Genomic DNA, 27,927 nt, shown 5'->3' with positions numbered 1-27,927 from the left:
TTGCTTCAAAGAAGAGATATTTATTACAAAATTAAATTCCAAATTCTACCTCATTTTCCATTATCACCTGTACAAAACACATTTATAGCTCAAGGGAACATTCTCCCATCCACACCATATGGTACAGTAATTGCACTGTAGTTAAAAGAATTCCGATTCAGTTCAGACAGATGCACGCACACACCCCCCAGCATTAGTAAAAAAGGTTCAGGATATAGAACAGAATTACCAAAGAACCCCTCTCACTGTTGCTTTAAATTCTTGCTTAGCCAGAGGCTCTTCAAGGATGGCTCTAAACTGTATCTCTTGTAAAACACAGTAAGCTCACTTAGCAAAGTTTTAGAGTCACAAATTCAGCGGGAGTGGTATCTATGCAAACATGTGATAGCCTCAGATAGTATTTGTGATAACCAGAGCCCTTTGACATTCAAGTAAAGAGCATAAAAAAGTTTACGAAGTGAAGCAACTCGCAACCAACCACACAACCAAGGTCTTAGTACTTCAAAGAAGACAAAGAATTTTCAGTCCTGACTGCCTGCAGCCAACAGCCCCGCCCCGAAGAAAGGATGCTATGGAGGTGGTGCTCTTATCCTCAGCCTTCCTGTCCCAGCAGGGAAGAGCCTTATGTTGTTCTAACAGTCCACACATTTTTGCTTTCATGACACACTTGCCCATGTGTGGGGTCATGGGGTCACTTGCTGTAAAGGTGGGGCGGGGGGGAATCTTACCTACATTCCCCAGCTGGCAGAGACACAGGGCACTGCTAAGGTTTTCACATTGCCAGCACGATCCTGAGAGGAAGAAACAGTGCTTGTGCACAGAGTGCCAGCCCAGAGGGTTACTCAGTCACAGCATGGAAGGGAAGCTGCAAAGCGTGGCAGTGGAGAATTTCAGGTAAATGCCTTGTGTTTCCACAATAACAGCTGGTATGCTCTCAAGTCCCCTAAAAACAATTCTCTGAAGGATTCAGGAGGGACACGAGGGAACTATCACATAACACATTTGTTTACCTTGCCATTACAAGATTCTGGTTTTGTTCTCAGACCACGTGACAGGTATTCACTCAGGCTACTACAAGACATCCTGTCCTACCCCTTGTCCTGGCACCTGTATGAAATGGATGCATAGCCCAAAAATTAGGGGAAGCAAAGACATGTCCTGTACTTTGGGCATTCTTCAAGAATCAGAAGGGAGGAAGATATAAAAAGGTATATTCTGCCAATGCCCTTTGTGCATCAATCATCCTCTCCAATCAAGATGCAAAAAGAAAACCCTGTGCAGACTAAAGAGCAGTGGTGGCTCCCAGGGCTGCTAACAACAGTGGCAAACAGTGATGACACAAAGTCCTCCACCTGGACCAAGGGCAACCTTGGCACAGAAATCTCCATTCAAATCCTCCTCATAGTCACATCTGTGTCTCATAGCATGAGTGGTCCAGTTCCTGGAAATAGGCCAGTCCCTGCTGCTGGAATAGATGTGTGCGTATCGATGTCCTGAAGCGACTGTTAGCAGAAACCTTTTAAAATGGTTGGATTGCCTAGGATAAAGCTAGATGAGCCTAGAGGCCCTCTATCTATCCTTCAGAGACTGAAGAGTTGAAAATAGAGTCTACACACAAAAAAGAATTTGAAGCAGGGAACGTAGCAGCCTGCAGCTTTTTGTGATTTGAATCCATGGATACAGTTTGATGAAATACTTTGTCAGTGATAAAAGGAGCCCTGTCAAGCAGGGTTCAAAGAGAACAGCTGCTCCAGAGAACAGCACCTCTGGCCTCAGAAAGCACCGTTAGCTATTTTCCACGTGACTGGAGAAGACAACTAATGAGCAGTTGCCAAAAAGAACCTGAAATCATTCCACAAGCACAATTGGAAAAACTGAACCAAAGCAGCCCAAATTCCAACCCAAAAGCAAAGAGTGCCTTGCACCCATTGCCTCATGTCTGTACCATTCAGATATTCCAAGACAGAGTCAGGAAGGGAATCCAAATGACTGTATTTTATTGACCTCATAAAATATCAGTTACTATTATGTTTCAGTAATGGTCTGACAGATTTTGCTTTAAGAAGCAAATACTGAAGGTCAAATTCTAACAGGAGTAATTTTTCAGTATTTTTCTCCTGAAAGAAGACAGAGCTACATCAATGTACAGTTACTTGAAAATCCAACCCTTGGAGTCCAGAGAGTGCAGAGGAAATGTCTGCCCTCTAGTTTCAATGTAGACCTTTCAATCCTTTTAACTCCAGATCAAAAACAAAAATTCTGCAGGAAGTTGCTCCCTCTTGTGGAATAGCTAGATTTTTTTTTTCATGTATGCCTTCAACCCATTTACCAGCACACAAGATCTAAGAAATAGTCTCAATGTCAATCAAATGCCCTCAAGAAAATTTCTGAAGTGACAGTCCTAAAGAAAAATAAACCCTTTGTCTGTGTTGAAACAGAAGCTGGACTTGTGCATAGGAAAGTGGGAAGGGAGCATTAAATTTGCCACTTTCACCACTCAGCTGCCAATCCACATCCAAAAGATTATTACTAATAAAGGATGGAGGGATCCTAGCCAAGAAACAGACTGACTCATCTTCCTCAGGCAATTCCTACAAAACTGACCTCTTTATAATAACTGAAGAAACCAAGGTTACTAACTCAATTTTTGCACTCCCAAGGTTTAATATGATGAATAAAGGGTGTTACAAACAGTTATTCCAAAACACTCCCAAGCTTCTTAGATTTATTTTGGTGCTAATGCTAAGGGGAAGTGTATAATTGTATGTGCTGGAAAAAACTGCACTTTAAATCATGGCTTTTGCCAGCTCTTCTGGCAAATCCTCCCCATGACAATGGGACTCCCTTAGGGAAAGCTCATATTGAGAATAGCAATGTATTAAGTCAATAATCTCACCAAGAGATTGGTGGATCACATTGTTACAAGGCAGCACTGCACTGTCTGCCTTCCACATGGCCAACAGTTAACAATTTGCTGCTACTGTCAGATCTGGCAGGTTCTGAAGAAGTTTGCAGCCTTCCTCCACATCCTTCTTGCCTATATATCACCTCTGTGAATTCCTGGCTCATGCAGGTAGGAGCACTTCCTGCAATAACAAGTGGAAAAGAATCATCAAACCCAGCAGCTAATTATTGCAATAACTTCTCACCATGTATAAGCAGCAGGTGATCAACTCAAAACCTTTAGAATCAAAAGCACAGGTCCATCCCATCTGAGATAGTATATAGGAGTTACTTTCTGGAGAGATGTGACATACCAAGCCAGAGCCTTACAAAGCAAGCAGCTGCCTAACTGAACAATGCTGTGGATCTCTACTAAAGAGGAACCAAAGCAAGTCTGACTGGAGTCTAGTCCTCCCCACAGAACAACTCTGCTAATGCAGCCCTTCCATGTGGTAGGAAATGTATTGGAATACAAGATTTGGTAAGAGAAATAAATGCACAGTCCATGTTTAAAGGCACACACACCCACCTGTTACTCTCCCATTACCTGTAATTTTGATGCAAGGCTGTGAAGCAAAGCAAGAACTCTGAAATTAAAGGCATGAGTTCATTGAAACATACACAACAGAGTTTTTCAAATATTACTTCTTGAGATAGGAATACAGCTGTGATCTAAGTGTCATTGACATTGGATACTACAAGGTAGCAATTTGAACTGTGACAAGAAATCGACACTGGATGAAGAGTAGGAAATGGAATAAAAGAAACATAGACAAAAATAGACCTAACACAGGACAAAGGCACCTGATAAATCAAATTCCACTTTCTTGGAAGGAGTAGATTCAACATCCAATGGCTCTTGACACTTCACAGACAATTTTTGCCTGGCCTCACATTTCCTTGTAATTTGATGTTCAGCAGTCTAGAGAAGGAACATGTTCAATCTGGGAACACTGAGCAGATACTTTGGCACCAGCAACCTGTTTTGCAGATGCCACATGCATTGAGATGAAGCCTTCCCCTAAAAGCACAGGCACTGGCACTGAGATAGCTGGGAACAAAAGCTGAATGACAGCTGTCTGTAAGATTTCCAAGCTATCATTACAGTCTCTAGTACCTCCCCATGCTTGTCTCTACAGCATACTGGGGCTGAAAATAAACCACCTGCCATTTCTACTGTAATTTCCTTGGCGCCTTCAGACAGAACTGAAAGAAGCTACAAAGAGCTGAGCTGGAACAGTCTGGCCCTGAAAACAGGCCTGCTAGGTGAGCTGTATAAACCATTAAAGGTGACCAGAGAGAAAGGCAGTGTATAGGAATAAACAATTTCCATCTCTGCAGAGGGCCTGGGAGACAGGCAAGGCACAATGGCTCAGAAGATTTCAAACAGATCCTTTCAGTCAAATTTTAAAAATCCAGGGTCAGAACAAAAAAACCTTCAGACAGCCAAGGCAGGTAGAATGAAGGTCCCCAGATACTTACAGTAAGCTTTCAAAAACCTCACCATAAGAAAGGTTGTTAACTTTGATAGAAGTCCTATAGTGCTTCAAACTGTAGTGGTGCTTAGATTACAAGAAGGAAGACACACACACACACATAGAGCGTGCATGCAACTGCAGACAGCCTCCAACTTGTACTGGTCTGGCTGCTGGAACGCCACTGCTGTTTGACTGACAGACACTGCTTCAAGGAATTGGCATTTAGGCAGCCAGTTGTCCATTAATACGACCTAAGGATTCAGGACATGAGTCTTTTAATTTAAGGGGACCTTGTCATCCTCTGCATCTTCCAATGCAGGCAGTGCAAACAAATGCCAAAGAAACAGGGTTACTATACCCAGAGTCCTCCAGAGAGGGTTTTTATAGTCATGTCCTCAAAGCACCAGAATCAGCCTGACATGCAGCAGATCTCATGTTTCTGATCCGCTGTTTCCAGGCTTCCTTTGCTCTAGAATTCCCAGGAGTCCATCCACCGGAGCCCTGCCATGGGACTGCTTGGGTTGGAAGCCAAGGGTCCTATCATCCCATAGGACAGTGGATGGAAGAGGTAGAAGCTGTGGAAAGAAACCAAATGCCCATCAAACACAGCACAGTTTTCTGTCTCAAGAAGTTCGCAGCCTGTGGGACCTTTGTGCTCTAAGCTCTGCTGGGAGCATTCTAATCTCTGCTGAACCCAATATATACATAGTACACAGTTTTATCACATGGCAATTTCTCTTAGAATCTGATAAAACCTACAATAATGAAAAATTTGCCTGTATTTGAGGAATATGTCACCATCATTGGGAACAAAACCAAAAACCACTGAAAGGCAGGTTTGGAGGAGAACAGAGTGCTCACGCTGTGTGCTGCAACAAAAGAAAGATTCCCTGCAATGGAAAGATGTTCTATAATGCATTACTGGGACACAGATGCTGAATCTAATCAAATTTGAAGGTTTAGGATTGGGCTTGAGAATGTCTGACAAATTCAGCAGAGAAGAGAAAAGAGAACAAAGGCTAAGGATAATTAACAGGCAGCAAAGTTTCTATTGAGATGGCAATTGTCACACATTCCATTCATGAAAAGTTCAGCTCTACTCACCTGTACAGGATGAGCAGAACCAGTGCCAGGAATCCACCTCCATATACCTTTCTAGCTGTAGTGCTGGGTGACAAGAGCCCAGCACAGAACTTCAGTAGTGCATCCCAGGTGATTCCTAGGAGAAGGAAGAGGTATAAGTCAGAAGAACAGAGCTGCTGTGTTCACAGACTAGGCTGATGAAACTCTGTTAACACCAAAAGACCATGTCAATTTTTAAATTCATTTACCTTGGTAACCTTCAGAACCATAGAGATTGTTTTGTATCAGTAAAGGTTCTTTTTGTCCTGCCTTTCCATTTGAATAAATTCAAAAGAGATCTGGGTGCCAGATGCTCATGAAGTTGATATAAAATCACAGGAAAAACTACCAAGGCCAAATTATAAACAGACATGACAGAAAAGTGTTGGCAGTAAACCAAGAGGGAAGTAACTTATATACAAGAATATATAAGAACAGTGAGATAGCAGCAACCAGGAATCCCATCTCTAAATTTAATGCCCTAAGCACTAGACATGACTGCCTCTTCAGTCATAAAAAAACAACCAACCAACCAACACCAAAAAACCAAAACCAAACAGACAAATAAAAAATGGGCACTGCAAGCTGCTTTGTGAAAAACATTTTGAGTAAATCAATGCTTTCAAGCACTTTGCACAAGCAAAGCCTATAAAAATAATAAACCTTTTAAGCTGAAAAACACTCTATTTAACAGAGTATCACCTTTTTCCCTACCTTGTCTTCTCCAAGACTCTAGTATTTACCTGTCAACATGCTGGAAAAAAGCATGGCAGGAAAGTAGTGGTGGAAGTAGAGAACTCGTCCCATCATAAAAAAAGGGAGGTAATGAAGAAGCCAGCCCAGTGTGATCTGCCCTCCAGCACGTAGCACAACTCTGGACAGTTCTGGAACACAAATAAACATACTTCAGCAGAGAAAAACTCAGCTACAGTTCCTATTTGCAAACCTTAACACACAAAGTAAACTCAACAGGAATGATCTTTGCAGGAAGTCATGTATTGGTCTGGAATTGCTTCAAGCCTCTGCAACATCCTAGCTGCATTCTTTATAAACATATAAGCACACTTCAGGAGAACAGCTACCAGAAAAGATATACAAAGACCTAAGTCTCAAGGCATGGCAGGAGGTTGACCATGCTCTGTGTTAAGACCAAAGGTGAAGTTTCTCCAGCTGTGCATCAGACTAAACAGGTGATTCTGGTTTCTGAAGATTCTGTCTCTGCAATGAGAGCCATCCAGATGATCACTTTGTCAGCCCTTCCTGGAAAGAAGTGGTGCCTAGCTTTCAGAGCCTGGGGAAGGGACTATGAGCTCTGGTGTCTGTATACAGCTTAGCCAATAACTTTTTGTATAATTGAGTAGTTTCCCATCACATTTTAGAACTGACTTCCCATAAGGAGATCTACAAAAAGAAGCAACCATTGATGTAAACAGGAATGGTGAAAGTATGACTAATTAGGGCTTGGAAAAAGCTCCAAAACCTTGGCAATGGACATAATAAAAGATCATTTTATCTCTTGCATTTGTCATTTGCTTTGCATATCAGAAAACATTTCTTGTCTTAAAACACTGTGCAAACTACCAAGTACAGAGCACATGCAGAGCTTAATAGCAGGGCATTGATTAATTGGCCTGTATCCCTTGCAGCCAATGTAGGTAGCCATGCACTGTTTTTGTGGAAGACCTGTGGTATTCACTATAAAACTACAGCTATGAAGTTCCCACTCTTTTCCCTGTGGACAATGCTTGATAATCCAAGTTCAGTGGTTTCCCACCCTTGACACACAAAGTCCTGCCATCCACACACTTTTAAGATTCCTGCAAAAGGCATTTATGAAAAGGAAGACTGACCTCACCTTTGAGTTCAGAGGTCAGTTGGACACCTCTCTTCAGTGCCACTGCAGTGGCAACTGTTATCAGAAGATATAACCCAATAGTGACCAGATTTAGCCACCAAATCACCTACACAAGAGAAAAAGAAAGATTTGGGACTTTATGCTGGACGTGTGCATGTGACATGCAAGCATTAAGAGTACAGTAAGAGAGACAGTCCAAAAGGAGAAGAAAGAAAACTGGCAGAAGCAAGACCAAGCTAAAGTTTGCTGCAGACATTGGCTAGGAACTTCTCACTCCAACTTACCGGGTTTCCAAGCAAATAAACCCGATAATCTGTCTCATTGACACCAGAAAAACGCAGTCCCTGAGGAAACAGATCAGAAGGGAGGAAAACAAATATTCATCAGTCCAGTTTGTATTTTGCACAGCATCTAAGGTGAGACAAATTCCCATCCATGCATCTCAGGTGCCAGAAAAGAAAGCTGACAGCATCTTCAATGCAATTACAAGGTGTTGTGCTTCAAAAGGCACTGCAAAAGCACTTGAAAATAGAAAGGCATATGGATTGATCAATATACCTGGTAATTGATGGGCCAGTGCCAAGGTTTGGATGTGACTTCATTGTCCTTTGGTTTGAGGCCACTGTTTCCCTACAGATAAATTAACATAAAATTTAAATCAACAGGCAGGTGTGCTGCAATGTCTGCCCAGAAATATCTGTGTACACAAACATATATCAATACCCTCCCTCAGTGAAAGTTCTTTTTTGACCTACATAAACACATCATCTTCCACAACGGTCACAGTTAGGACTATGAATGTTCTAATACTACTGTGGAAGTGAAAATGGTTTTTGGGTAGCAAAAGAGGCAGTATTCTCTCATTTTTCCTCTTCAGCTTTTCTGTCACTAAGGATACATGTTGCATAAGCAAGACCTTTTTTCATTAAGAGACTACTGCGACAGGTTTCTCTCCACTACGAAAAAAAAAGCCTCAAAGATTATTTCCATGGAAACTCATGCAGGTGCTTCCTTACCTGAGACAGCATTATCACTGATTGCCATGGAAATGCTTTACAAAAACACTTTACAAGTACTAACAATAACATGCTTGACTACTTTCTTCTCTTTAAAATCTGAGAAGAGCTTCACAAACAGTAGCAAAGAAAACCCTAGACTCCTTTCTCAAAATATTAACTTCTCATTCTTCAGAAGGATTGAGGAGCTGGAAGCAGAAGGGCTGTGGCCAAGAGTACAAAGAACAGGCATAGGAAAAGACTGCAAGAGAAGTCCACCTTGCAAATATTTTATCTGCTCTTTTTAAAAACTATATATTCAGAGAAAAAAAGGAAACCAGAAATCACAGTTCCTTGATGAACTTGAAAAAAAATCAGAATTTTCTATTTTCAATCCAAACACTTACTGGTTTTTTAAGTGTCTGTTTAGCTGATTTTCCTTATTTCGACCACAGTAATATCTCCTGCCTCACAAATACTAAATTTCCTTTAAAGCCTTACAGAAAGGTAGAGAAAACATTACATAACTAGGCTGTAGATAGATCACACCAACAGCAGAGCCAGGCATTAAGCACAAGGCTTCCAAACTTGGACTTGGAAGATTTAGCTCCAAGATCATCCTTTATTCTAAGTATAAATTCAAGTAGGTTGCTTGGGCATGCAAATTCTGCCCTAGCTTGCAGCCATCACCCAGATCTCTCTGAAAGTGCTATTTCTTTTTGAATGCAAGAGAGAGGAGGAAGAAAATTATAATCTGGAATCAATGATATCGTACCCGGATCATAACCATGTGGGATTCTAGCAGAATTTCTGCAAAAGAAGGCTTCAAAACATCCAAGCTGATATTGGGCACTTCAAAAAAAAAAAAAAAAAAAAAGAGAGAGAGAGAGAAATAGATTAGAAGTTTGTATGGTTCACTTTTATTTGCCTTTTTCATAATAAGCTAAACTCTCTCCTCCTACAACAAATCTGCTTCTAGAACCGCTTTTAATTCTCTATGCAATTCATTCATACTCTAAACACAGTGGCTTGCAGTTAGAAGTGTCTCCCAGTGACCTTTGTAACTGTTGTACTTCTAAATTTCCTCCTTTACTTCCAGGAGCAATAGAAATATATAAAAGTCCATGAAATAAATAGATTTGTATGTCTGGCTGAAATTAAGAGACATAGGCTTCATAAGCTGCTGTTTATCTGTAAATGAGCCATAAGTATGGGAATGTAAAATGCATTACAACAGAAGAGGAAATTCTACCAAGTCAACAGCCCAGGATTTCTCTCCTTTGTTTTGCATATCCCTTCCTTTAAACAGTAAGCCAAGATGCAGAACAGTTACTCTCACAGGAGGAAGAACAGTAAGTGTTCTAATAACTCAGAACTCAGCCCAAGTCACCTGAAATTCATGGCATGACAATTGTGTTGAACAACCCGGGCCAGAAGAGCCTGTGAAACATATGTGACTCCTGGATGAGGCTGCAAGGCCCACCTGTCATTACTGGCAAACTTAGATCCCTGTCACACACTGTTCATTTCTTGATGGTACTGCAAAGTCATCATTTAGCACACCCCCCATAGGAGAAAGAAAAAAGAGATCCAACACCAGAGACCTATACCAGAACAGACTGGATCCAAGCTTTTTAAAAATATCATTGAAATATGTATGACATACTTATATCAATGACAACAATTCCCAATTAAACAATGTTAGAAATAACAGCCTGTATTGGAGTGCTTCACTTTTTTGTAACAAATTAAAATCTCAAAATCCTTAAAAAAGTCTTCATACTTCCACTACACTTCAAGCATTATCACCAGCTTCCAGTACAAACAGTGAAATAGAAAAGAGCTCTGCATCCCTGCACATACTCAAGTTCAGCAAGTTTGCACTTAAGCTGGGAAAGAGCACATACATTTCAAATGCAGAATACCAGGGATGATAGCTCATCCCTTCCTTTAAACAGTAAGCCAAGATGCACTCTCAATCGAAAAGGAAATCAATTACTTACATTTAGGGTTAATATGATCTTCAAAGTTCCAGAGGGAATTGGGTGTCTCCTTCAGGTATGGTGTGCAGGTGACTTCTACTTGTTCCCAGCCCCTGTGGATCAGCAGAACAGTTCACCACCACCCCACAGGAACCCTCAATATTTCCATTTTGTGTTTAGTTTTTCCCCTTTAGCTTTATACTTTTCCATAATGCTTCAGCAGTTGCATTCTTACATACTACAGGAACCATGTAGAAACCAAAACAGATCTGCAAGGCAGTTGACATCAAAATTCTACTGAATAGTTGAACCACATTTCTCACTTTCTCACCTAAAAACCCTTAGGTGGATATGTGGGATTTTTGAAAATTATGCACCTTGCCAACTCCAAAGAAACTACTTCCAATTCAACCCTTATAGTCCCTCCAAAGAAAATCACCATTGTTAATTTAAGTCAATCCATATCTACGAGAACTGTATTATAGAAACAAACAACTACCTTGGAGGATACTAATAACTGTTCTTTAGTCTGTCACCCTATGTCTAGCAGGTCACATCAAAGACTTTGGAAGAAAGTGCATCAAATCTGGCAGAAGTATGACAGATTAATAGGGAATTTTCTATCAATCACCACTTAGCAAATTTCACTAATTAAGTAATCCATTAAATAATTACCATTAAATTCTCTGAAGGACAGTGATTACTACCCTTGAAATAAAAAGTATAAAAATCCAATATACTCCAACCATCCTTATTTGCAGTTAACAAGTATTTTTTTGCCATCAGCTGTTACTATCATCAACATTTTGTGGCAATAACTTCCAGTCACATAGCAAATTGTTAGTTGGGAAAAAAAAAAAACAACAATCCACAATGTTTTCTGAATGCTCTTGATGGAGACTGGTTTTTTTGTTAACTGAACACATTATGTATCCATGAGTTCAGTTTTATGGTGATGTCTAAATAGCATTTGCACTCCTGCCCAGGCAGTTGCCAGAGATACCTGCCTGCTCTGTGATTCAGTATACACAGGATTCTTTAGAATCTGGTTTTACCACAACACAGAGAAGGAAAAACATAGAGTTTCCTAGGGAGGCAGCTCTCGAAACAGCAGCAACATGAGTGCACACTTCTGCCTCAGGATCCATGCCAGCATCCTACACGGTGCAGCTTTACAGACAGGGCAGCTTGCTTCCATAAGCCTGGATGTCTCTGCATATACCTCATCTGAATGATGAAGATGCATAATTCAAGGACATATAAAATCCCAACCCCTGCTCATAGCAGTTTGTAACCACTGTCTCGCTTCAGATGCTGCATGCAAAAATGGCAAAGGTCTTCTAATCACAAGGTAAATTAATACCAATAGAAAGCAATTTTGAAGATTGTGGTACAGAACAGCATGAACTGCCCCAGTTTCCAGTGATTTTTGCAAACCCCAAGGATAAATAACACGTTAAATAACACGTCTATCATCCCCTCCTGGTCTTACCAGATGACAAGATCTATGTCCATGCCACTTTTGGTTTCTTAGTAAGGGATACTATTTTTCAGAGCTGCATACCTTCACTCTAACAGACTGCATAACCCCAAACCAGATTTTTTGGTCATATTCCTAGTACCTGCTATTTACATTTTTATTCTTTTAAAGAAATGGAAGCAATGTAGTTATTGCTTAGTCTAAAAGTACCATTGAGTGAAGGAACATGTCAGCTCCAGGTTCTGCAGGGGTGGATGGGGATTACAATCTATTTACCATTTTGGCAGAGTCTTTCCAGAAGAGCCCAATATACAGCCCGTGGCCACATGGGTTAGCCGGACCTGACTCCGTAGGACTTTGATGAGCTCCCCAGTCCTTCTGCCTACCACTTCAATCCGCCAGAAGTCATTGGAGTCTCCTGTTCCATTCTATCATGCAAACATTCCATTCGAGAAAAAAAATTACAAAAATAGAAAAAAGAAACGAAACAATGCCCAAACTAGAAGACACACAGAACTGAAGCACTGCAAATAGGAAATTCTGAAACTCCACTGGGTGCTAAGCAAAAAAAACTAGCCCAGATGAGCCTCACTCACACTTCACAGAAGAGATTCCCCATCAGGAAGACATCATTCTAGACATAAGCAACCATTCGCAAATACATCTCTATCTTGCCAACCTTAATTTTGTTTGCTTTCAATTCATTCTTGACTGTAGCTCAGAGTTACAGCATAAACAGGGGCAACTTGGCTGCTTCACAAAAGGGGTTTAGGCAACAGATCTTTGCATTTAGAAATTCAGCCCTCAAAGCATATTCCATCTTTGTGATTCAAGATTCTGTCATTCTGTCAAAAAAACACTTGTCTTTGTGACAAGGCCAAATACATAAAATAATACTTGTCAGAGCAACTTCAAGGTTGCTCAGTTTGTCATTTCTGGAGTTGAATGCTGCCAAAGCGAGACTGACAGTAAAAGTTTAATTTTTTTTTAATCTGTGTTTACATTAAATAGACCTTAAATATGAGATAAGGCATTTCATACTACATCAGTTTTCTCCTTGAGGATGGCAGATGTCCATCTATCATCCTGGCTAACAAACTAAAAAAAGCAACAATAAATTCCCTTGGCATGATATGAACTCTTCCCAAAAGAAGAAGCTTTTGTTTTATCTTGCCTTTACTTACTATTCCATAGCCAGTGACCTGAAAATGCTTCCTTGTCAGGGGAGCTTCATGCTGGTGACTGTGCAGATTTCTAGAAGTTCTGAAATGAAATTAAAAGTCAAACCTTTGAACCTTGTCAGTTTGTGATAAAAACATTGGTTTGAGCCATTCAGAGATCTGCCAGTATTCTAACCACTGAATTCCAGCTGAGGGCACAGCAGGATGCAGCCTTAACGGGATGGGGGACACGGAGTGAAACTGTCACCTCCCAGCATGTGACTCTGAGCTTATGCCACACTGGGCACTGACAAAAAAGGATGGCAGCATGAAAAAATCCAACCCTCAAACTACAATCTACCACCTCTAAAAGGAAAAGAGATTAGTTTCGTTTTGCTCTGTTTTGTTTTAATTAACAGTAAAAGTGTGACAAAGAGACCTGTCTTATAAGAAGAAAAGCAAGATCCCGACCTTTTGTGATTACCAGTTTTGATTTTGCAGGGAAATATTGTACCATTTAGGGGGAAATCAGTGGTCACCATTTACACCAGCACAGTGCAGACAAAGAGCCTCCCACGCTGGCAGGGTCTGCCAACTGAGGCAAGCAGAGAAACCCAGCCATAGCCTGTCAGTCCTTGCCAAAGGTGCTGGGACAGCGCCCAGTAGTGCTGCTGCTGCCCGGCTGTCCCATGGGACGCGCCACAGGCCGGCCCCGCGTGCCACCTGCCGCATCCTTCCCCAGCAACGCCCATTCACTCCCGGGCCAGAGACCTCTCAGCACTTAACCCATTTTGCCTAATCAAGATGTTGTCATCCTCATTACCATATATTTGATAGTAAATTCCCAAATTCAAAATTTAAAAAAATAAGTCTTTTAATAATTTTGGAAACCTAAGCAATGGTTGGTGCATACGCCATACTGAATATAATACAACATGATTTCCTGGCTCACAAGTTTAGAGGTTCTGTTAAGAAATCAAAGCTGTGAAAGCACATAGCATTTTGGCACAGTGACTAGATAAAGATTAAATACCAAGTCACTATGGTTCCACTACTTCCTCTTAGGTATTCCCTGCAGAAAGGGAAGAGATCAGCTTCCACTTCCATTCAAAGTGTTTAACTGCTATGACCTCAGTGCTGTTGAGAACTTCAACAGGTGGATACTGCCTATGAACATAGGGACAGGATACTTGCAGTACACTGACCAAAAAACCCTATATTCTATTTGTCTAGAAAATTCAGCATGGAGACAGGTAACAGAATGAGGGTTTTGAAATTGCTTCTCTGGAAGAGTTACCCTGATTATTGCACCTCACACAACTGAAGAAATCTCCCTGCTGCTTAGGCAGGTAGTTTTAATAAAGTTGTGTGGTTCTCTCTAAAGTTTCTCATTTAATAGATATATTTCAAAACATAAATCATAGAAGAAAAACTCTACAAACCTCACACTGGAAATTCAGATATACAGATACCTCTGTCACACAGCCTGCTTGTGGTTGTCTAACTACAGTCTCCAGCAGGACAAGTCTCCCCCCAATCCTATTCAATCACACAATCTCTTTGAATCCCAGAATCATCCTTACTCTTTATGTTCCAGACGAATTATATCTCCATGCCTCACAAACTCCACAGGACTTGAGGGGTCAGACAGATCTGCTGAAGGAAGACAAGCTAATCATATCAATGCACTGACAAACTTACCAGGGTATTACAAAGTTTATTGCTGATGCTCATGCCTCAAACAGATAATAAAGCAAACAAAGTTGGGCTGACTCTAAGCCTGGTGTAAAACATTGCTCTAGACTCCAACCCTGAGAGCTATGCCAAAGAATGTGAACTATGAATCACTCTTGCAACACTGATTATAATTTTTCTTATATATCTATGTTATTTACATTTTTTGCTGTTTAGACAATTCTTGTTAATTTTTATAAACACATGTGGCAGGTAAAAAAAAAAGGAAACTGCCATACCAAGCATGCCTCAGCTACCTACACTACATAATCTAAACCAACAGCTTTCTGCACAAACCATAGATCATCACATTCAATACTCTTATCTTATCCCAAGCAATCATCCACAAAAATCTGTCAAACACAATGTACCAGATTGTAACAGGACCCAGCTTTCCCAAGACTCTTAGCCACAATAACAGATTGCAAAAAATATTAACTAATTTCAAATTTCCTCTCCGCTGTTATTTACAGCCCTACACAGCTGAAAAATTGTCAATACGACCTTCAGCTAAGAAAAGCTTATTTACTTCAGCTGTACAGTCTGGAGAAGAACAAAAAACACAGTAGACACACACAATGTAAATCAAGAGACAGCTTCCCCTTGTTCTTCCTCCTCTCCCCCTCATATCCATGAAGGATACTCTGTCCCAGAAAGGACTCAGAATATTTATGTGAAAAACAGAAGCAGCAGTAATAGAAGGCACTTTACTGTTTTTTATTACCTGTATCTGAATCATGTTTCTTTATGATCCACAGGTTATTCAAATCTTTATGTAAGTAAGCAGTGACCTGAAATGACAGGATTAATTATCTTACATAACAAGAAAAAAGCTGTTGATAGCAGTCACACATTCACCAGCAAATCAAAGCCCCAAATGAATGCACCAACCACACAGAAATCCTGGGATTACCTTTATGACAGTGCCCCCTAGAAAACCAGTTATGGGCCACTCCTTAACCCAGATGACACCTCTTAGCCAGTGTATAGCCCCTACTCAGAAGCACTACACTTCATGGCAGTTCACATGCACCAACAGCCTCCAAACACAGCCTGACCTCCCCTCACCTGTTTCAGAGGTTCCTTCTACAACAACAGGATATCCAAACCAGAGCTCTTGCATAATCACTGACCACTATCTGAACCAGGAGATAGAAGCAGCACTGGCTTTACACACAATAGAGACTTCTGACAACAGGCTGATTGTGACAACCATAATATCTGCCAAAAGATCCAGGCAAGGCAAGGATTCAGGGATCACCCATTACAGCCACACATGCTACACAGCTAACCCCTGCCAGCCTGTTCAGCCTCATACAGAGTAACTGCATCTACTGCTACCATGGACACAAAGACCATCTTATTCCAGGCTGCTGCTCTCCAGAGCACATGGAACTGTACTCCCTTCACCCACCCTCCTCTGACAGAGCAGCATGTCCTGCTTGGGATGCTAGCCCAGTAACCCACCTGTGCCTCTCTCTTAGATGGGAGCAGGTGGCCCAGTGGGTGGGTGAGAGGCAGAACACAAAGGAGTGTCTGACAATGGGGAAAAAGGGAGAGCTGGAGGTAGAACCTCATACCTTGAGATCAAGCCATCAGGAGAGAAGGAGAAGGTGGAAGCAGAGAGATCGCTTTTTCCTTTCTACATCTCCTCCAAATTCCTCTCTAAATTCCCTTCCCCTCTTCAGAGCCCTGAAACTACCCTAGAATCCTACTGTTGTCCTACCACCAGGGCCTTGAGTACAGTGGGGAAATCTCCACCCTTTCCCACTTTCCACAAGGAACTCCCATTAGTGTCATCTCCAAATTGCCTTTCCCTGCTTTTAGTGTCATAAAGCATGATCTGCACTCCAATTTTGCCTATGCTTGAGGTAGTTTAGCATGAAATCTCCATATACTGTAATAAACATTAATGTCATGCTAGAGTATTAGAAATTCTGATTGTGACAAGCAGCAGGAAAAAAAGATTGAGATAAAGTTTTCACTTCTGAAAACTTCCTCCTAGCCACAGAGACAGCAGGGAGTTAAAAACCAAACACTTGTGTTTCTCTGGCAATTTTCTTTCAAGGATCTCAGAACAATTTTTAGACACCAATAATCAAACTGCAGAATACATCTTGGTAAAAGTGCAGAAGCAGCAAAGATTTGTGAAGCTTGATGATGATGGACAAAAATAAGAAATCCACTTAATGTTTGTACTTCTTAATTAGAGATACTTACATGATTTCTGATTTATACTTTCACTTATTGCTTAATCATTTAATGAGAAGCCCTTAGTTCGGATGGCTTCCATATGGCTATATTAGCTTACAAATGTACAGTATCTAATTTATTGAGCAAATTCTTTGGTGACACATGAAGGAAGCAAGGCACAAAGGAGAGGGATTCATGTAAGGGCACAGAGGCCAGTGGCTGGAGTAAAAACAATATACAGGAGTTCTATTCCCTTGCTTTTAATATACAGCCAGAAAAGCTGTAAGATAATGTACTTGTTTTAAACAAAGTTTTACAGCCTTCCTTGAGGTAACTTTCATTATGGAAGACTATTCTGAAGTCCTCTTGGACTCCATTTATGGACGGTGGTCTTGCAAAGCCTTGTTACTCTAAGTCACCCTCTGGTAAAGTGTGGTATGCTCTCTTCAAGCCTCTTTATTAGTCAGAGTTCTAAGCCAAGTGCATAGCTGTGGCACTGAGAGGGTAACAGATGCTGAGTAAACACATAGCTCCTACCAATTTGGCTCCTAATGCCAAATACAAAGAGAGTAACCCAGTGGTTGCAGACACAGGCAATACTACCATAGCACACCAACCTGCTGCTGGCGAGCCCCAATGCCCTCTGGATAGAGGTGCCAGTGGGAGTGAAGGTATCCCCCAGCCATCCGAAGGTTCTTCATTGTGACCACAGACCCATATGCCAAATCTGCATGAGAAAGAGGGAGGAACAAAGACATAAGGCAGCTCTCCTGTATCTCTCCCAGCTAGTCTACAGTGCTCAATTAAGCATGCACTCTCCATTGTTTTGATGGAAGTTTGTTTCCTGTTTGACACATTACTCCACAGGGCTCATTGCAAGCTCATCTCCCATCCCTAACCAGGATTCAGTGAAACTGTTACGTAACATTTGGCTGAAACACTTAAAACTCTCCCACTAAGTTTTAACAAAAACAGAGGTGGTAAGGCATTCCTTTGTTTGTAATTTCATAATGAGAGTTTTGAGATAGCTTTCCCTAAGAGTATAACAATGCTGACCCCACAGCAATTCAAGAGAGAAGGGAAGCAAGCTCAGCTGTTGGACAGCAGAGCTGCTACACTGGCTTAAGACATCTTCCTTCCTAGTCCCCCAACACAAGTGAGAGAACTCAGCCTTGGAGAACAGACCTGATGCTCCCCCAGCAACAGCTCTGGAGCAGGGAACAGCCAGAAAAAAGCTGAAGTAATCAGAAAGTTAAACCATTTTAAAGGCTCAGTAGTCCCTAGCCAAGCTAAGGATTAGGGAACAACCACAGAGCCTTCTTTTTGCTAAATTCAGATGCATTCTGAATACAACACAGCTGGACCAGTGGCATGCGGTGTCACAAAAGTTGATAGTTTCCATTTACACATATTTTGGAAACAAGTCCCACATCTGAACACCTACAAATCTAAGGTGAACAGGAAAAACACCTTTTTGTTCTCTCAAGCAATATAGAACCAAAGAATAACAAGATGCATGCACACAAGTCAAACCCCTCAAAATGGCATCCTTCCCCCTAGATGGAATATGATGAAACAGCTAGTGACCATGCACGGAACATGGTGGTATTTTCAGCCTTTTTCTTTCTGTCAATACATAAAACTGCACAGAGGAAGAGTATGGATCTGACCTTGACCATGGAAGGCATAATTCACACTGCCCTGCACTGAGTCACGGGGACACCTCTTTTATTTAAGTTCTCATGTACACTGACAACATTCAGAGTCCTTTATTCATATGGACACTCACGCTCTGGAATGGAGACATTATGAAGATTGTTCCCAATCAGCTGGGATTGAAATGCTGAACTGAAGAAACCATCCCCAGGACCACTACAAAAGACAGCAAAGAATATGACAATTCGAGGTCTCACTAAGCAGCATACAAACCTCTGTCATGCACTGCCAAGTTGTTTTTACAGAAGAAAAATTATAAAACCAGACTGGGCATATGAAGAAGAATGGGTGCAGTTTCCTTAAGAGGCACACTTCTCTAATGTTGTGAATTACAGCAGATAGAGACAGTCTTGCAGGAAATTGTCCAGTGCTGCAAAGACTTGAGGTCACAAAAATGTACATGCTGGCACTGCACAAAGCATCAGAACTGTCTTTGGGGGTGTTCTTACAACAAATAAACTGACTCACTGTCAGGACAGATATAGCAAAGCCTTTCTCTGTGACTCCTGTAGTCTTACTTCTGCTAAGAGGTTAGTAGTAAGACCAGTAGACTTTCACTGAAAAATAACAGATTTCTTTTTCTATCCTTTTTCTACAGTGAAATGCTTAGTCACCTCATTTTTTAATGCTGGTTTATGGAAAACATTACATGGCTATTTTACTAGCTCTTTCCTTGTAAAAAACATCCCTTGGTTGCAAGCATTCAGGAAAGAGCCCCTCCCTTCAAGCAAATTCAGACTCTTTTAATCACAGCCATTTTTCAGGAATGCAATGACTTTTTTTTTAATTACAAAAAGACAAAGAATGGAGTCGAGACATTTTCAGGTCCCAGAAAGAGAAGAGGAAAAAAATGAGACAGGAAGTTTGGTTAAGTTACTTGCCTGCCATTTCAGAGAGTCTCAAGCTCAAATTCAAATTCACTGCCAGCTTGGCCAGAGAGCTGGGGAAGGGAATTAAACAAAGACACAGCTTGTGGCTGTGCTTCTGACACTGAAAGTGGACTACTATATAACCAATACCCTTTAATTCAAAGCAAAGACAAGTAATTCTTCTGGAGAAAACATTGTGAAATACCTCCTATTTAACACTGCAAAATGAACAGCAAACACAGCCATGTAGAGGGCAAGCGGCAGTACGATGAGGCAGAGTACACGAGCCAGTAAATGCTTCCCAAACATGACCTGTAACAAACACAATCTGGATCAAACAGTGCAGGAGCAACTTCACTCCTGATTTCACAAGACTCTGAGCAGCAGTCCTATGGCTGGAGCTTGCTGTGCAAGAAAGCTCACCACGTTGTAGAATTACCTCAGAAAGGCCCAGAGAGAGGTAAAAGCTGACCCAGCTCTTGCTGTGCATCTCCAAAAGCTGGAGCTATGGTACCTCAAAATTTTAGGGTCATGGGAAAAAAGACAAAAATAGGCAATAGGAGAGTTTAGTGTTCCAAAGCTCTGAGCATCCCTAACTTTGGCAAAGGAGGTTGGACAGCCCCCACTGAAAGCATTTTGAGAGCAAGGACCTTAACTTGTTTACATCAGTGGTACATAACTTAACCCAAAATCCCAGCAGAGATGGCTCCCAAAACAGTAACTACCAAAACTAAGCAAGAGGGAAAATGAAAATTTGTTCCCTCAATAAGTCTATGCAAATATAAATGTAACCAGAACATCTTGGGGATCTAGATATGCTTCACTTACAGAAATCACCTTGCTTAGCAAGGATGCTCTCACACTGCAACTTCTAGTGCTGCTCAGCCAGAAACTACAGGAAAGTCATCAGCAAAACCTGTTCTTCAGATGTCCCGAAATTAAAGCAAAATATTTTATTTCAACCAATTGAAAATATGTTTTGCAAACAGATGCCAAAGAAGCTATTACATTTTCACATCCTACTGACACTGCTGGTAGTAGAGTAAATAATGTAAAATAGAGGGTGGATAATAAATAGTGGAAGAAGAAAAAAACTAAATAGCAAAAACTGTTTGCTAAATGGCCACACTAACTTCTAAGTGGATGAAAGCAGATGCACTTGCTATACTCCATATTTTTTAATATGATACCTGTCATATAATCATTAAGCTAATAATTCTCCATCCCTTTGTACCAGAACCAGTTCATTCAGAAGGAATGGAAAAAGCTGAATACATTGCAAAACTCAGTGAAGTCAGCAAAGGAAAAAGCTGTTCAGTTCCAGTACTTCAGCAGAATACTTCATGACCACTGGACACTCAGAAACTAATGCTGATTGATAGTACATAAGCAAATATAGGCAGTGGAGAGGCACATGAACTACCCTCCAGTTCCCTACTTAGAAAGGCCTCAATACGCTTCAATTTTCATGAAATGGTTTTCCTTAACTAAAGACTTCAATGCAAAGTCAAAGAAAAGAAAGTGCATGTGAAAGACAGCAGTGAGCAAATCAGAACAATGGACCAACACAAGCTGACAATTCTAGAAATCAAGTTAGTCCCCAAAAAATTGTATATAAATAATCATGAGTAGCTTCCTAACAAACGCAGAGGTAAGTTATTCAGGATTTCATGAGATTAATCCTCACCCATTTTTTTTTCCCTCTCCTCAAGCACCAAGGTTGCCAAATAGCTATTCAGAAAACATCTACCTTCTGGAGTAAATTACTTTACATATTCTAACACTCGGGGGTTTGCTGCCTTTGCTGCCAGCAGCACAAATGAAATCACTGTGCAGCTGTCTGCTGGCACAAAGCTTAGACATGAAGGGTTTGTTCTATTTCAAATGCAATTAACTGACTTTGCTCAAGAAGTGTTTCTCTGGAGTTGGAACGTTGAATCTTTGCAGCCCATATTGATTCAAGTTAATCAAAGAAAACAAATCACACAGGAAGAATAGAAAAAGTCACCCCATGGTCCCACTGTTTATAAGACAAATGAGACAAAAACAGTACGTGAAAAAAATAGAATTTTCAAGCTTCAAAATAGGCTGAGACAAGAGGGAGAACTGAACACCTTTTAAAAGATATGACTGAAGAATTTGTCTTCCTGCCAATTGCAAGACAGCAAACGGTACATCAAGGCGTTTCTTCAAATGGCAGATTTCACAATCAAACATAAAATGCAATACATTAGACCAGGACACTCAAACCCACTAGCAATTTTTTTAAGGCTTAGAAGAACCAAATGTGTGTGAAATCAAACAGGCTATGGCTGTCTTCATCCTCTAAACCGGCAATGGATACTGCAGATTGCAGATCTGTGACTTGTGATGCTCCTGCTATGCAGCCTCTGCCCCCTTACTCTCACAAAGCAGAGCCTGAGCTCACACTGCTTATGCAAACTTAGTGCTGCAAGACATGCTTGTCTGCCAGGTAGCACATACTCCTTGGAAGGTCAGGTAACAGTGCTGGGCAACATCTTGCTTTGGGCCACTGTAAAGCCACTCCCAATGAGCATTTTTAGCTTAGACTGAAAATGAAGCCAACTGGAATGGTAACAGTTTCTCTCAGGAAAAAGTAACAATCTTTCTGCTGTGCTTGGATACTATTACGTCCGGCTAATTTCAAAAGTGTGGCAATAATTTTTTCATTATAACCTTAATGTCCTTTTTTCATCACCACATCAGATGCTCCTCTCTGCTGCAGACAGAGTATCTGTTTGAGTACTTGCAGGGTTGCCAAAGACTAGGAGAATTACAAAACAAACAAAACAAAGAAACACTTAAAGTAAAGAAAAGCCTTTGAAACTCACCAGTGACAGGCTGAGGTTCCCCAGCAAGTCCCATAGGTCATAGATTGTGTTCAAGCCAACCAAGAGGACTACAAAAAGGCCAACAAATTTTACCCCCATTGCTCCAGCAAGGCTCACACCAGTCAGACTCAGCCAGAACCACCAGGAGGCAGAAAATGGCCTGCAGGACCAGCAGAGCAAGTCAGTAAATAAAATGATGGCTACATGAATGGACAGCCCGTGATCACAAAAATAAATAAAAGATCTGTAACCCCAAAAAATCACAGTCCATCTTCTCAGGAACCCATAAGAAGTGGAAAAACAAGTTTTTCATTTAGTTTAGAATCACTCAAGGCTACTGGTTTCAGATACAGGCTTGTGAAACCTTGATACAGGCTTCAGGTACACTTAAGCCAGGGGCAACCTTAGATCTCCAATTCAAGGATGGAAACACAGACATCAGATATAAGCTAAAATACTAGTGTGAAGAAAGTCTGACTACATGGAAGTTCTGAAAACAGAAACAAGAACTTTGTTCCATAAAGTGCAAATTTACTTCTCTCAGAAATTTAGGGACATGGGGAAGAGCAAGAGGCAAAGAGCAGCCACCTGTACTAAAGCAAGAAAGCCTTAGCGGAAAACCTCTATCCAAAACACAAACAAAAGCTGCAGCAAAAAGCAAACAAATTATAAACTGACATAAAATTGAACCATAGAAGAGAGATGAGAAAAAATGACAGCAGAACTTAAAACCTTTTTCCTTCTGATTCCTAATGCCTTGACACTTTTATTTCAACTAGACAAAATCCCCATGACCTGCTAAGCAACATGATAGCTAGAGCTGGCTTTTAATTTGTAGAATATCAACTACTTTGACAACAGGATTAGTTCTAAGATATGAAAAATAAATTCAAGTCAAGGCACACAGAGCTGATCAAGCACTGCCCTGTAATTAGTGCTGCATTCCCTGGGGAATGTGCTGTAGATAAGGATGGCCTTGGACAGCCATACATGATGCTGCAGGCTGCATTTCAGCCACACGAACTGCAGACACACTAAGATTGATACTATCAGTTCTTGAATGTTTCATGAAATAAAAACTGCTCATATATAACAAAGAACCTCGACTTTTTGTGTCTTTGAATTTGGGATGCATTTCAAGGGAACTAGTCTGTGCAGCGCAGCCACAGAGAAGCCTTCTGACACATCCCAGTACCTAAAAACCACTACCCTCTCTGGATGGGTCTACAGCAAATATCCTTTCCAACTTGACTATTTTATTCAGAATCATCCTGGCTATATTTCCCTCTAAGTTTTTGTAGTCATTTCTCTAAATCAAACAAATTACACTATTTACCTCAGACAGCAGGATTTTTAAAGGTGCTTACAGTCACAGGTAAATTGGTGCAGTCCAGGCACAATACTTGCTCCCTAACTACACAAACCCTCAGAATAAAAATTTCTCTCTGCTACCAACAGTCATTTTCATCTTCAAATGTCCTTAAATAATCTCATTTCAGTCATTCACGCATCACCAATGGCAGACATTACTTTAACTGTGTGAAAGTTAAATACCTATAGTTTAACAAAATTATCATCCTTATCTTACCTGTCTGCACAGCTGTTACATTTCACCATACTCAGAACAGCTCCCATGAGAAAGAACATTAGAATGGGATCCAGCAGAATATATTGGGACAATGTAATACAGCCTGTATCTGCAAAGAGACACACAGCAATGTCAGAAAGACTTGCAGTTCCAAAGTGAATCTAAGATCGTGGGAATTCAGCTTCCTCAAGGTAGTCAAGACAAGAAGAAGGTGGAAAATTTTAGTAACAGAAGGAGATCACAACATTTCATCTTCTACCTGGATAACAAAGAAAATTAAAAAAAAAAAAACAAAACAAAACAAAAAAAAACCAAAACAAAAAAAAAAACCAAAAAAAAAACAAAACAAAAACAAAAAAACAAAAAAAAAAAAAAACCCAAATACAAGAACAAAAGGCAGTACAGCAGTATCTGTGAAACACCATTTGGAAAGTGCAGGTAACATATTCAGATGGAGAGGATTACAGCCAGCAATTATCAACCTAAGGTACCACTATAGTGTCAGAGAAGAAATCATCTTTCAGATGGTACCTATAAAAAATGAATATGGCTGTGATATTTTAAGTCTCCATTTCTCAATACCTGTGTCCTTACAAAACTCCTATTGTAGTAACTTCATTTGCAAGGTCAATTTCTCCACTTGGCTCAATTCAACAAGGAACTTCATTAATATTGTGAACTCTTCTAAAGTAATGCAGGGGCCATTAAAGATCTCTATAATTCATATGGGAAACATCAACATTTCACTAGTGGGCAAAATCATTCCTGACCACCCACCTTATAATTTTTTTTTAAATTAAGGTGCAATCTAATCCAATACTGTGGTTATGCAAATAACAGAAGTACCCATGAACTAAACAAGACTGCGAAGTTCTTAAGGGGACTTAAGTAAGAAGCCTCATATATATATATATATATATATATATATATATATATATATATAAATGGAATTACTTTGCTTTTGAGAAAGTCTCTCATTAACCCAAATATCCCCTGGTTAGGTAACACATGGTAATTAAATTATCTGAACATTAAGATACTCAATTTTGTAGCAGGAACACCTACCAAAAATAAGGATGAAAGCCGTGAGTAAGGCTGCTGGCAGTGACTTTGACAGTTCCAACACCGTGAGGTAGGCAAAAGGAACCAGGCAGGAGCCAAGAAATGCACAAAACTACAGGAAAAGATCATGGCAGAAGTTATAACCCCACCCACGGTGGACAAGAGCTCACACCCTTTCCTTTCCTTCATCTTCCATACCTACAACAACAGGAGGTGTTGCAGCAGCTGAACTAAGTCACAAAGAACATCAGACAAAAGCCAACTGAACAAAGACATTGCTCAGAGGACAGAGGCTTACTCTGTTCTGCAGTGGTGTCAGTAACAACAACCAGTCACACTCCTGCTAGACTGCACCAGATACTCATAAAAGGATACATTAAGTAAGTGCACCACACATCCACTACACTCAGCCTTTTTTCAACAAGATACTAGATTATGAAAGTTAAAAACTAAATACACTTGCACCTTATATCTTTAGCAGACCAGATTCCCCTCTCCTACACAAATGAGACCACGGATAGTTGGAGGAGAAAGAGGAGAAATGAAAACAAAAGAAAGCAAGACCACAGTAGAATTTATTATCTTTAATGTTTGTTTTTAGCACCTCTCCCACCTTTGGCTCAGGGGAACCTAAAACCATGAATTTCTGGAAATTAAACTAAGAAAACATGCCTTCCCAGTTTTCAGTTTTCTTTCTAGGTAGTAGCAATTGGCCACTGTTCTCTTTTTGACTTATCTGCTGTCAGTTATAATGCTCTTCGTCTTCCTAAAAAGCAGTAGAGCCAGGGTTTCAGATCAAATACAACTCTGAATTCTGCCCTGCTGTCCCAGGCTCCATGAGCATACTCAGCTTAGTGTCATTGGGGGTGGCAAACTGCAGGCGACAGTGGATGATCCTGGCTTTTGATACCCTTGGCTCCCCAGGAGATTAGCCAGCCACAATGGCGTGAGAGAAGTTCAAACTCAGCAATGTTTGCTTTGCAGCATTGTAGTCTCACTAATTAGCAGGAAGAGCTGCCCTCAGTTTTCACCTTAATTTCTTACCTGGCCTCTCACAGACACACATTAAGGTGTATTCACAATAGAACCACTAACACTTTTCAAAGGAGCTTAAAGACAAGGCACAAGGGTAACCAGACCTCTGACCTGATCAAGGAGAGTTGTTCTTAAGATGGAACACTCTGTACTGAAAGGCACAGGAAAGCTAACCAGTTGACAATAGCCTGGAGAGCCTTACCCCTCTCATCCCTACGTAGTTGTGCTGCTCATATCGATCCCCTGGCTTTTGGAAAGGAAATGTACCATCATATCCACTAAGGTAGCCAGCAAGTCCAATGAGCATCTGAAGAGAAAAAGTGAAAAAACTGGTCAGGAAAATCACACTGGAGGAAAAAGTATCCAGGCTAGCAGCAGGAAAGATTTCTGTAGAAGCCACATTGATCCAGAAGACAAATAATTCAGACACATCATCCAAAAAAGAGTTTATTTACAGAAATCATATACATACATACTGCCCTTTGTCTACAGGCAAAATCAGAATTATTTTTGCAACAGACTATAAGGCTGACTGCAAGCTCAAGAAAAATAGTAAGTGTGGAATTGAGCAGGGAGAATTCTGTAGAGTCTCCCATAGCTCCCTATCTCTTTAGTTTCAGGAGACTCAGTCTGAAAGGAAGATAACCTTGACAAAGCAGGAGGATGCACCTTCATCCACACTACAGACTGTTGCTAAAACAAGTTCATTTACAGAACAGGAAATCAACGCTCTCAGGGTCACTTGTGGCAGGCATCTCATTTACTCACAAGTTATCAGGAACTGTTTCCTTTAAAATGTAGGCTTCTATTACAGATGCCCTCCAAGTGTCACATTGATTTTTTCATGTCAAGCCTTTCAAAAACCCAACATGCAATGCTGTTTGGTTTTCTTATATTTGAAGCATGTTTTGTGAAGACAAAAAGTTGCAAGTTGAGGCTCTGGACACAGAATGCAAATTGCTGTGGTGTCAATAACAGTTAGGAAGGACTTTGTTGTTCACCACATCCTTTGGCCAGGAGGCAGAGGCAGACTTTTATGGGCCCACTCCTGTGGCTTCTGAAATATGTAACAGAAAAGCAGTTTACCTTCCCCAAAGGGGGATGGACATCAAAGAAGAAGGTCCGATTAATGTAGTAACTTCCCATCTTCCCAAAATGAGTTTCATCCCAACTGGAAAAAACACACCAACAAAACACAAACCACAATAACCAATCTGCTACAATGCTGAAGAGAGTTTAAAAAAAATCCAGGAAAGTCTTTTTACTTATGCTTTTTATAGTATAGAGGGTTACTGCCATACATTCCATACGAGACAATGCGTTATACTCAGTGGGAAATCATGGAGAGCACTGCAGCCATTGTAGGAAAGGTGCTTTCTAAAAAAAGTTTTATATTATCACTCCAAAACCCCTGGTTTGCCCTTTTGATTCCAAATTGACCTTAGCGAGGTTAAAAAGTCAGCTTGTTGCACAAAGATCTCAAAACGCCCTCCTCGGGACCCGATGCCCTCCCTGCAGCATGTCCCGAGAGCAGCGGGGAGGGCGCAGGGGCCGGGCCGGGCGGGCCTGAGAGCGCCGCGCTTCCTTGTGGCCCTCACTGCCATGTCCCGTCCCTCCACCTGCCTGGGATAAACAGGGATCCCTCTCACGCCGGGCAAGGCCGGGGCGGGGAAGAGGCGCGGGCCGGGAGCCAGGGCGCAGTCCCGGCCGCTGTGGCCGGGGGAAGGCGGACACGCACCCACCCGCCCCACGGGGCCCAGGCAGAGCCCGGCCGGAGAGGCGCACGCCCCGCCCCGGCCCGTACCATACGTGCGGCGGCTCCCGCAGGCGGTGGAAGCGGGAGGCGAAGCTGAGGAGGGTGAC

The 27,927-nt window shown here is 41.1% G+C and overlaps 1 protein-coding gene across 1 annotated transcript; it reads right to left on the bottom strand.

Moving 5' to 3' along the window:
- Positions 1 to 27,896, bottom strand: POMT2 (protein O-mannosyltransferase 2). Its single transcript, XM_053980591.1, has 21 exons — positions 27,869 to 27,896; positions 27,151 to 27,235; positions 26,267 to 26,371; positions 25,033 to 25,141; positions 23,968 to 24,076; positions 22,380 to 22,539; positions 19,733 to 19,839; positions 18,732 to 18,814; positions 17,560 to 17,669; positions 15,474 to 15,540; positions 14,599 to 14,671; positions 13,040 to 13,118; positions 12,132 to 12,283; positions 10,397 to 10,488; positions 9,169 to 9,245; positions 7,957 to 8,028; positions 7,683 to 7,742; positions 7,399 to 7,504; positions 6,287 to 6,427; positions 5,526 to 5,640; positions 1 to 4,996 (listed from the first exon to the last, which is right to left on the bottom strand). Exons 2-21 carry the CDS (start codon positions 27,208 to 27,210, stop codon positions 4,891 to 4,893), a joined length of 1,983 nt encoding a protein of 660 aa, XP_053836566.1. The 5' UTR covers positions 27,211 to 27,235; positions 27,869 to 27,896; the 3' UTR covers positions 1 to 4,890.
- Between the last annotated feature and the right edge of the window lie 31 nt (positions 27,897 to 27,927).

The sequence above is a fragment of the Vidua macroura genome, chromosome 6 (genome assembly GCF_024509145.1).
Source record: "Vidua macroura isolate BioBank_ID:100142 chromosome 6, ASM2450914v1, whole genome shotgun sequence".
Lineage (NCBI taxonomy): Eukaryota > Metazoa > Chordata > Aves > Passeriformes > Viduidae > Vidua > Vidua macroura.
This window is presented reverse-complemented; position numbering and strand designations above follow the sequence as displayed.